Here is a 12,192-nt window from a genome sequence, read left to right on the forward strand (position 1 = left end):
TTATTCTTTGAATCCTAAAAAGCTTTCCAGATTTTATTATTTTGATATTTTTTCTTCCTAATTCTTCTTATGACAATCTTCAAATTTATTGTTCTGTTATTTGCCAGTAGATTGCATGCAAGGTGACAAAATTAACTTTCCCATTAGCCATTGTTTGCTAGGTAGAGAGGATGAGAAAAACTGAAAAAGGACAGTTTTCTAAGACAGTTATAATTGCTAACATCTAACTAGATTCCAGAGTCTGTTATTCAGGGAGAAAAGAGCAGAACGGCCTTTCATTTGGTCTGGACCAGCATCCCACTGAAGAATAGACTTAGGAAACAGAGTTCAGAAAGGGACCTTCAAAAGCCTGTAGCTTAGTTTTGGTAGTTAGGAGAAAACACTACAGTAACTATTCTAGGAATCATTGTAGAAAGAGACCAGCTAACATCACGAAGAATACATTATACTAAAACTTCAAAATGAAAAAGAGAGAGATCATAGAAGTGGGAGAAAGACCCATATGTACAAAAATATTTATAGCAGCTCTTTTTGTAGTAGCAAAGAATTGGAAATTAAGGGGGTGCTCATCAATTGGGGAATGGCTGAACAAGTTGTGGTATATGCATTTAATGGAATACTACTGTGCTATAAGAAATGAGGAGCAGATGGTCTTCATATTTACCTGGAGAGGCTTATACGAACTGATGCTGAGTGAGAAGAGTACAACCAGGAGAAATTTGTACACAATTACAGACACAATGTATGTTGATGACCAGCTTTGATAGTCTGGATTTTTCTCAGCAATGCAGTGATATAAGTCAACCCCAAAAGACTCATGATGGAGAGAGATATCTACATCCAGAGAAAAAACTAGAAAGAACTGAGTTTGAATCCAGATTGAAGCAAACTACCTGATCTTTTTCTTTTTTCGGTTTTATTTCCTTTTTACCATTTTTCATTTCATCTGATACAATCCGTCTTTATAACCTCACTAATGTCTAATGTGAAAGTATTTACAGATCTTATACTTGACTGTATGCCGCCATGGGGGTTAGGAGGGAGGGAAGGGGACAGAATTTGAAACTTTAGGAATTGTGGAATTGAATCTTATAAACTAAAAGTAAACAAATTAATAAAAAAATGATAACAAAGAAAAATAGAAACCCAAACAAAAATAGAAACATTAAAGATAGCAGGTAAAATATAAAAAGAAAAATAACAGTGAAGGGAGGACAAAATGAAAAGGAAGAAGATCAGGAATAATTACAAATGGTGTCATATATCTTTCTGCCATTGCACAGAATGTAAACTTTAAAAAAATGTGAACTTGATATTTTAATACAAGGAGGTAAACAAGTCTTAAAGGTATTACTTATAATAGGTTGCTTGAGCTACGTGATTAGAATATGACTATGGAAAGTTGTAATTTAAGCACAAGAAACTTGTAGCTAAAGGTAGGTAATGCAGTGAATAGATCACCAGCCCTGGAGTCAGGAGGACCTGAGTTCCAATTCAGCCTCAGACACTTAACACAAAAACTAGCCATGTGACCTTGGGCAAGTCACTTAACCTTCCAAAAAGCAAAAAGAAACTTGTGGGAACATAGCATTGGCCATCAATATAGACATAAACCTGAGGGTCGGAAAAGAATGGAAAGCTTTTTGACAGAGATAAAAGGAAAACTGAAGTTGTAACATTCCCTGGAATCTTAAAGTCAGGATTCCAATATGAGATGACAAGTTAGACTAGATGACTACTAATGTCAATATCCTTGGTAGAAACAGGGAGGAAGAAGTGAGGGAATGAGTTGTCTCAGGTCCAAGTTGTGACCTGACCAAATAGTTTATCTACAGTGGCAATAGGAAGATCCATGAGAATCCAAAAAGGGCTCATTCAGTATAATCTAACCAGTGTTTTTTGCCATGAATCAACTCATATAGTACAGGAGAAAAATATGAATGTGATATGCCAAGATCAGAAAATGATAATCATTCAAATTTTCCAGGCTTGGGTCAGAGGGAAGTGTATGGAGTGGCAGTAATAGAGATGATGATTTTTCCGGATTTCTGGGAATTCTTTTTTTTTTTAACCCAGCTATAACAGGTGACTTTTTCCCAGATTCACTGAACAATGAATTCTCAGATTCTATAATTCTATCAAAATTCTATATAGAACATAATTTTTTTTTGCTTTTGCTTTTTGGAGGGCAATTGGGGTTAAGTGACTTGCCAAAGGTCACATGACTGGTTTTTCTGTTAAGTATCTGAGGCCAGATTGGAACTCAGGTCCTCCAGACTCCAGAGCCGGTGCTCTATTCACTGCACCACCTCGCCACCCCTATAGAACATAATTTTAAACTTAAAAACAAATCCCCTCATAGAATGATACCATCATTTAGAATATATTAAGACTTCTTGCGTTTCACTAATGTTTTTATTTTTAATTTTTCACTGCTATTCCCTCATTCATTACTGCCAGATGCATTTCCCATGTCATCCACATAAGCAGCCATTTAGTATGCTAGGATGTACCACTGTATATTGAACCTATTTTTATATTGTAACCTTTGGATTACTGTGATTATGATTTTTTTTAGGTTAGCACTACTGTCCATGTTAGGGAGATATTTGCTGACAGGAAAGTAGTTTGATTCTTAATTATCATTCAGAAGTCTTAAGAACTAACTTTTTTTCTGTGCTGATATACCCATGTATCATCCCTTCTAACCATAAGTTGAGGTAAATTACAGTTATCCTAAGACAATTGTAATTTAAATGCATGAATAATTTTTAAAGTTCTTTGAGAATTTTATGTAAAAATAATATTAGCTGTGGTGATGATTATTTTCCTAGCAAATTAAATTTTTGAATAAGTGTTATGAAAATTAAAACTTGAATGTTTTTGCTCTATTTAATTCTTTATGTGTGTGTACTTTAGAAATCACTTCTTTTCTGTTTTGCCAAGTTAGGTTTGGATTTTGGCAGCACAAACCACAAGAATACTGTAAACAAGTAACAAAACCCAATCTAAGCAAAACAAGTTGGAAAAGTAGCTATATTGGGCCCTTTTCCATGCCTCTTGTAAAGAGAAGGGAGACAAAAGAAGGCATTTACCGGTGACTGGGGAATTTAGTTAGATCAGGATGCAGTTTTATGTTCCCTAAATGTATAAAGTGCTTAAAAAGGAAAGAGAATTATTCTTTGCTGTTCTTTGTTCTCTAATGTGATATTAGTATTTAAGAATTTTTTAAGAATTCATTCAGAAAAGATGCTTCTTTATGTAAGACTATATATATATATTTCATTCATATATATATATATACACACACACATGCACACACATTGCTTTAAATGTTACTCTAACTTGTATTACATGAAACAATTTGGAATGTATTTAATCTAGATTAGTAGGTTTAATAAAGGCAAATATATTTTTGATAGGAAAAATGATTTGAAATTCTATGATGTTTATGTGTCTTACAAGTGTTCTTATGTTCATGCCACTCTGTCCTTTCCCCAAAGAAAGGCAGCACACAGTTTGTGGGAGGAAGGGATGTCAGAGGGGAGAATGAGAAAATAGGATAAATTAATGAACTCAGGTTCACTGTTAATAATGGTCCTGAAGACCCATCGGAGAAGCATAGAAATATTTAGGCTTGGAAATGTCAGTAGTCATGAAACTGAGAAAAATAAATATTGGGGAAAAAAAAGGAAACATTGGTCTAATTTAGGTCTTAATGATTGTTTTGGACTTATAGGCTGAAAGAGATTGATAAGAGGTCAATGAATGCTGAAAGCCCAAGACCTAGAGTCAGGATCTGAGTTCATATTGAAGCTCTGTCATTAATAGATAGGGGCAGAGTATTCCAGGTCCATTCCTTTCTGGCTTTGTTTCTCTGAACCACAGTTAAAAAATAACAAAGAATGCCTTAATCGCTAGCATTGAGTAGAAGACCATGAGTAGCTGCACTAAACTGTAAGCTAGCAAAAGTTCTCTAATAGAATTGAGATAGCACCATGTTTAGAGCTGGACCTGTACAGTAAATCTAAATAAGAATGTGAATTTTATTCAAAATTTTTGTGCAGTGATCTCAGTTGACTTATAGCTCACTTTCGCCTATCAACTCTCTTCTTGAGGAAAATATATATGGCATAGATATAAGTTTTTTACATATATGCACACATATGTAAAATGTTAGTGAGAGTCATGAAAGTTTGGAATAATTTACAAATCTTTGGTCTATTTCATTTCTTCAGTCCTAAACCATATTTTACACCATTATGCCCTGTGTCCACTTTCTCAGAAGATCCAGAAATATGTTGATTTGGTGCAGATGATCTTGTCCACTTCTTTATTAAATTTGACACTCTTTCATTGTCTACAACAGATGCTGGTACATAAGTTATAATTTTCCTCATCACATCCTCTTAGCTTAATCTCAGAATAAGCACATATCCCATGAGACCATGGTTCTTTGTTGTCCTTGGATGCAGAAAAAAGCCAGTTCCTTCGTTTGCCCCTATAAGTAGAACTGCTGAGCTATCCTTTTGTCATTTAAGTCAGCATATATATATTTTAGGAACAATAATTAGGCATTATAGACTGTCTAATAGCTGTGTAACTCTTAGAATTCTCTGCCATTCCATTTTATTGACTGCAGATATAGAAGGGAATCATCCAGCATAAGAATGGATTGGATTTGGAATCAGAGGACCTGGGTTCCAATCCCGGTTTTGCTGCTTACTGCTTATGTGACTTTAGCAAACACTTATGCTCTCTGCACCTCAATTTTCTTTTTGTAAAAGGCCTCTAAATGGCCCATCTAGTTCATTACAACTTTAAAACCTGAGATACTTTGATTCTGTAATTCTAAAATTGAAGCCCAGTTTTAATTTTTCTGTTTCATGGATCACCATGACCAAAGAATTCATTACCTAAAGGCCAAACTGCTTGTGATGAGTCTCTCTGTACTTAAGTAGGCTAATCCTCATATAGAATTTATAGTTTGTCATCATTACCATATGTTTAAGCCTTTTACACTTGAGGAAACCTACCATAGTTTGTATTCTACTAACATAGACTTCAAGAATCCAAGGTGCCTTGCAAATGCCATTGAACTAATTGCATTTGCCTTCAGAACATTAAAAACCTACTTAATGAAATATATGCTGGCATCAAAAAGAAAAAAGAAAGGGCACTCTGAATATAGACAAAGATTTCCCAGAAAATCATGTGTAGCTGAAGGTATCTTATTGAGGTCTATTCTGATCCAAAATACAGAACTTGGAGAGACAAGTGGCTATTGAATGTCTAGGGTTCAGAATTTCATACTAGGGCAGCAGCCAGCCAGAAAATTGTACCATACTAACAATGATACCAAACTGTTTGGTTCTACAAAAATTTATCTCTGACAGCAATGTATTTTTAAATGATAAATTATGTACTAAGAATGAGGGACAACATAGAGACAGGCCAAGTGCTCCCCTAGTCTCCCTGTAATATTAAAAACACAAACATCTTCTTGAGATATTAAATGTGAGAGGTCTTTTGACCACATGGGTAGTTCCACATCAAGAGATCAAAGGAAAAATGTGATTAGCATGAGTAGAAAAAGTTCCTACGCCAGTGAAGTCATGACTCCATCAAAGTATCCACTTTGAGAAGCAAACCTGGGACACAAATGCAAATAAGTGCCATATAATATGAGATACCCTCCATAAAAGTCTTCCTCTCACACCTTGTTGGAATGATTCTTGGCACCTTCTCTCCACTTTTCCACTGCTACATTACCATCACTTTACAAATGGGCATAATATTTGTTGTCAAGCTTTTGAAGGACTATCTTGGGTGTGGATCTAGGGGATTAAACTTGGTTCTGCTTAGACCTGAAGGAAGCACCAGGAACACTGGGTGGAAATTAGTAGAGCTAGGCTTCATCTTTATATAAGGAAAAATTTCATAATAATTAGAGCTATCTGGTAGTAGAAAGGGCTATGCACACCCAAACTCCTAGGCCGTTTAGAGGTTCTCATTTGAATTCATCAAGGAAATTGTAGTGGTCAAGGATTTGTTAGACTAAAATTCCTTTGAACTTCTTTGCAAAACTGAGGTTTGGGGGTTTATAGCCATTGAAGAATAGATTTAAGGAATCACAGAGGTAGACTCTAGGCAGCTTGTCTCTAGTTTCTCTCAAAGACAGAGTTTTCACTGCTATTTTCTACTTTCACCTTAATTTCTGCTTGATTCTTGATGTTGAATTAGACTTTTTAATTCCCTCTATCTGAAAAGAAATTATTTGATGTTTTTCTTCAATGCTTTATAAGGTTAAAAAAAACCTTTTAGAAGTCATTTTCAAAATCTGTTCTTACATAATAAAATATTTGAACAGTCTTAAAGCCTCTTATAATAGACTTTCAACAAAAATGAATATTTAAAATTTGCAAGTACTATTGTTGAGATTCCCCTTTACTGAAGGAGATTTAAATTGTGATGCTTCAGTTTGACAAGTGAGTCCTTTTCACATGTAAGTGATGATATTATCCTATTTAATTACCTTTCTTCTTTTAGTCTATAACCAAATGAGCACAGGCACAGATAATACATTCTAGTTATATCCTATCAAAATCCCTTTATTTCATATATATACATATATATGTATATATGTATGTGTATATGCATATACACACTCACATTTTTTTTTATCTTTTGCTTTTTGGAGGGCAATTGGGGTTAAGTGGCTTCCCCAAGGTCTCATGGCTAGTAAATGTTAAGTGTCTTAGGCCGGATTTGAGCCCAGGTCCTCCTGACTCCAGGGCCGGTGCTCTATTCACTGCACCACCTAGCTTCCCCCACATATTTTTTTTTTTAATAAATTTCAAATTTTCCTTTTGACAGCTTTAGATGCCCTAGACCTTAGATGAATAGAGAGCTGTGCTTTCACTGCATTGTTCTTGCTGCAGGAGTTGGTAAACACATCATCATTAGCTAAAGAAGGGTGTTCTAGGCTGAGAGAAAGCTTGCCTTATTGCCATGACAAGTTGTAAGACTATGCAAATGACTTAAACTTTACTTGCCTTCTTAAAGTTGTCATCTCTCAAATAGGTGCCTTATGTGTCACCTAGACTTACCATAAGAAGATAATGGATATGAATGTGTTTTGAAAATATTAAAACTGAATATACAACACAGGACATTACGTTTGTTTCCATGAGGTTATCATAAGCTTTTTCAGGCATGGCCTAGTAGATAGAATACTACACTTTGCAGTTGGGTGATGAAAAGTGAGCTACTTAAGCCCTCAGACACTCAGTTTCCACATCTGTAAAATGGAATGAACAATACTTAAAACTACTTAACTGATTCATTCATTCAAATAACATTTATTCAGCACCTACTATTTTTCAGGAACCATGCTAAGTGCTAAGGTTATAAGGACAGAAATGAAATAGTCACCTTCCTTATGGAGTTTGCCTTCTATGGGGAGAAAACAGCAATTATATAGATAAGTACATATAAAATATAAGCCAGATGATGTTCAAGGAAGGGAGATTACTGAAAACTGGGGGAATCAGGACATGCCTTCTACTGATAACATTTGAAATTAACCTTGAAGAGAGCTAAGGAATCTAAGAGATCAAAGGTAGGAAAGAGATAATTTTCTGTATGAAGGATGGCCTTTATACAGGAACAGATGCAAAAAATGAAGTGTCCTAGATGGAGAACAGTAGGGAAAGTAAATGAAGGGGGCTCACGGGAACTTAGTCTAAAAAATTAGGTTGGAGAACAGATTGTGAAGGGCTTTAAAGGCCAAACCTAAGAGTCAGCATTTTATTCTAGAGGCAGTTGGGAGTTATGTAAGCTTCTTGAGGTAGGCAGAAACATGATCAGATATATGCAAGAAAAGGGATGGGAACTATTCCTCTAATCCCCTAGTCCCTCAATCCAGAACCACAAAGATAATGATAAAGTGATTTGGGTAATGGTATTTCAAGATTACAACTTCCCAAACAGAAATTTTCCCACGCACTCTTTTAACCCCCTTCCTTCTAAAGTGAAATAGTCCGAGATTCACCTAACAAAGAAACCCTCAAAATTATTATGACCAACCCCTAAAATAGCTTGTCTCCTTAAAAAAAAAGTATCTACATAGCTAATAAATGGAATGTCCTCCCTTCCTTTTCATTTTCAGAGTCAGCTCAGCACAGTGATAGCAGGCCAGTATCTAGGATTCATAATGGGTAAAGAGGCTGCTGAAGTCATTCAGCAGCATTTGGACTACCTATCCAGATTAGAAGGCACTAGGAAATATCAGAGGTCTTCTGTTCTTGCTCTGACTGTAGCAGTGCTGGTCCAAGTATAATAGTTGAGCTCTTGGCAGGCCGTACAGTTCTTATCTCTCACATGCATAGATACCCTAGTCATGGGGTATGTCATGTCATGATAGGACTTTGGCATCAAGCTTATGGCCTTTGATATCCAGAAGAGGTGATGCTCTGGTTCAGTAAAGTCAAGTGCTTCTCCATAAGTAGGGGTGAAAGTGGTGAGGTCCCTGAGGGACTGAAAAAGCTCCCAGGAAATAGCTTGAAGGTCCCAACCAGTTAAAGTGTTGATTACCCAATTTGTCACTGCTTGTAGATAATCCATCAAAGCTGACTGCCTGATAGGTCTACTAGGAACTGTAGCTTCTGGATTTTAGCCCACTTTATGTTCATTCTGTAAATCCCATCTTCATTCCAAGCTCCCTTACCTACATTGGCAATGGAGAGCCAAGAAAAGTTGTATATATGTGAAAGGTGATGTTTTTTATGTTCCATTGTGAACCTAAGTGATAAAAGGAGTAACTCAGCTTTTTTTTTTTTCTATTTTGATATGCCATTTCTCTTTCTCCCCCAAGATTCCCCCCACTGGAAGCATTCAGTTCATTTTAACCAACATTGATTATCTTCTATAAGTAAAAAACTGCTTTAAGATACTATGTAGACTTTAGGTGAGGCATGAGCTGAGCTCTCATGGAGCTTAACTGTTTATGACATGCTCTAATTCCTCTTCTGAACATTTTAATGTTAATAGTCACCCAAGGTTCTGTCTTTGACCCTCCTCTGCTCTTTGTCTACATTCAGACTCCAAGCTGTCATCCACTTCAATGATGCCTTCTAGACTGAGGTTTCAAACTCAACCTGCAAAGAGCAATCTGAATCTCTTTCCCAGGAGACCTTGCTCCTTGTCACTACATTGAGTGTCATCAACTTTGAGTGAATTTAAAGTAATGTTTCTACTGAAATTATTTTAGACTTTTAAAATATAATTAAACCATATTTACTAAAAATGCTTTAATAATAAGTGATTTTATCAATATGGTTCTTCTTTCCATCAATTCATAATACAACCCATATGGTTTTCACTAATTGATGTGTCTCCCCTACCCCATTACCTGGTAGTCAGTCTTCTAAAGATGATGCTTGTATTTTTATATACATTAAAACTATTTAAATATTTAGCATAATATATGTACTTCTTGTACTACTTTTTATTTATCAAATTCTTAATATAATGTATTGAGGGATGATATTTCCATTAAAAAAATTAGTAGAGGGGGGCGGCTAGGTGGTGCAGTGAATAGAGCATTGGCCCTGAAGTCAGGAGTACCTGAGTTCAAATCCGGCCTCAGACACTTAACACAAAAAAACTAGCCGTGTGACCTTAGGCAAGTCACTTAACCCCAATTGCCCTCCCAAAAGCAAAAAAAAAAAAATTAGTAGAGGCAAACTGTTGTATTTTTAATTCTAAGTATGCGTCATTTAATGGCCTGTTGTTGAACTGTGGTTGTTTTTTTTTTTTTAAATGCAGTATTGGACAGCCATTTCCTGTAATGGGAATGGGAATTTAAAGACCTCTATACCCTGCCCCCTAATAGGCTGAATGTAATCACATGGAGCCTGTGGTGGGAGGAGTTTGCTGAAGGGTGGAGCAGAACCCACAGGAAGCTGGGAGTGAGAGCAACTAGACTGGAGGGAGGGGAGGATACATTGGAGGGAGACAGTTAGACTTGTGAGTAAAGGTTGGTTTATGGGAAGGCTAAAGGATGCTGTGACTCTTTGTGTTGTTATGGATTATTAACTTCTTTGCTATTATAATGGAATCAGATTACTTGTTTTGGGATTTGGTTTTCTGCCAAATAAATGTTTTTTCTGTCTGAATAAATGTTTTGCTTCTGTCTTCTGTATGGAGAGTTGTTACATTTTGCAATTGAGCACTATGCAGGCATACTTATAGTGACCATTGGCGCTGTGAATATTGCACTGGTACTACATTTGCTTAGAGTTCCTTTCACTTCTCAGGGCTAATATTTAGGATTGAAAGTTATGTGACTATTGAAATATATATATATATATGTTATATACAACCATGGATTATGTGTGTATATGTATATCTTTATCTATACATATATTTATATAAACATATACATATGCAGATATATACATACTATACATATCATACAGGCATGCATATACAAACATAATATGTACACATACACACACAAAACCTTTGTTAATTATAGGCTATATGTTCAACTCAAATGATTATGTCTTTTGATTAATTCTCTGTGAACTTGGAGTGGAGAAATTTCTCCCTACTCTCTCTCAAAGAACCATTTCTACTGTATCTTTTAGTACTCTTCAATATCCAATGAGTTTTCCTTTGCCTCAGAAGGTCATCATGATGTGCTATGAACAATAATTTACAGAAACATGCTAATAGAATTTAATATGAAAATATGTAATTTTGTACTCTGAATTCATTCAGCAGCACCTCTAACAACAAACCCCCTTCTAAGTCCCTGGTAAACTTTAGAATAAAAGTCATTGCCTTGAAAGTAACCTGTTTCTGGAAGGAAAATGTGATTTTCGATAACCTGGTTATGAAACAGTTTGGACAGAAGCTCCTTTCCATTTAAGGTTATTCTGTGGTTGCATTTATATAAAGAGCAGTGCTCTGAAGTGAATCAATTGAATCTGGTTACCCTTTGCTGGACAGCAACACAAACACTAATGAGGTAGATTTCATTAAGAAACAGCTGATTTATGAGTGAGTTTAAAGACCTCTCTCAATTTGAAATTGCTGGTTTCATCTTGGCATTTGGTCTTTTTTCCCCATATCCTTAACCATTCCGACCCCTGTGTCGTCTTTGACATTGCTATGGTAACCCTGAGGGCTGATGGAATTCCCTCAATCTCTTTTCACAGAGGGTGATGAGACAGGAGTGATGGATAGTCTGCTGGAGGCCTTGCAGTCAGGTGCTGCTTTCCGAGACCGAAGAAAAAGGACACCAAGGCCTAAAGGTGAATATTATACTTGTTTCATGTTAGTTTCTAAGGAATTATAACATAGAAGAATCTTTTTTTAATTATTTCTTTAAAGGAATGTATCATGAATGCACTGCTCTGGGCTATAACTTAAAAAGTTCTACCATTTTGTTTATTCTTTCCTTACAATGACACATGTCACAGATGCTCATTCCTTTTGACTGATATCAGTACCATTTACAAATCTGTACCCTGAACTTAGCATAGACTTATTAGCATGACAAAATTCAGTTACAGAACCATGTGTAACTTATCTTTTTGGAGATCATAGTATAAAAATTAAATGGGAAGTAAAAGTCACAACATTCTCTACCGAATCAAGTATTTCATTGGTAGTATAGCATTGCCTGTCTTTCAGAAAAAGTTAATCTGAAGAGAAAATAATCTAGCTAATATAGTTACACTTTTTGAGGGACCGATTGTTATATTAAGTTTCTTTTGTTTCTGTTTTTTTTTTAACAGATATCCGACAAAGTCTCAGTCCAATCTCACAGAGGCCTGTTCTGAAAGCTTGTAACCATGGTAATCAACAATATTTATGAATTGAATGTTCTTCTTACCTACTTTTATCCTATTGGTGTGTGATTTCAGCAGGCTGCATTGATGCTCTCAAGTTTCTAAGATACTAAAGAGTGAAAATATATAGTTGATACCTATACAATTAAGGATCGTGTATGGATCCTATCCCTTCATAGTTACTTAGAGATGGTTTCTTATGTTGTACTGTCATTTACTGGATTATAAAGAAGGAGGCATTGAGTTTTTTGTTTCCAGAAGCAATGATAAGATAGTCTTTGATAACTGCTGTTCAGAGTTCCTTTTCATAGACTATAAGCACTCATTGAAT

General features: G+C 35.6%; 1 protein-coding gene across 2 annotated transcripts in view; it reads left to right on the top strand.

Moving 5' to 3' along the window:
• DIAPH3 (diaphanous related formin 3) overlaps positions 1-12,192 on the top strand; it is a 516,072-nt gene that overhangs the window by 375,196 nt on the left and 128,684 nt on the right. For both annotated transcript variants that reach the window (XM_069068623.1, XM_069068622.1), the window contains 2 exons: positions 11,226-11,321; positions 11,808-11,867. In XM_069068623.1, coding sequence (XP_068924724.1) covers positions 11,226-11,321; positions 11,808-11,867 — 156 coding nt within the window. The remainder of the gene's footprint in view (positions 1-11,225; positions 11,322-11,807; positions 11,868-12,192) is intronic.

This window comes from Petaurus breviceps, unplaced genomic scaffold (assembly GCF_028583685.1).
Source record: "Petaurus breviceps papuanus isolate PSGF00001 unplaced genomic scaffold, PetGlider_PUasm1.0 90769, whole genome shotgun sequence".
NCBI lineage: Eukaryota > Metazoa > Chordata > Mammalia > Diprotodontia > Petauridae > Petaurus > Petaurus breviceps.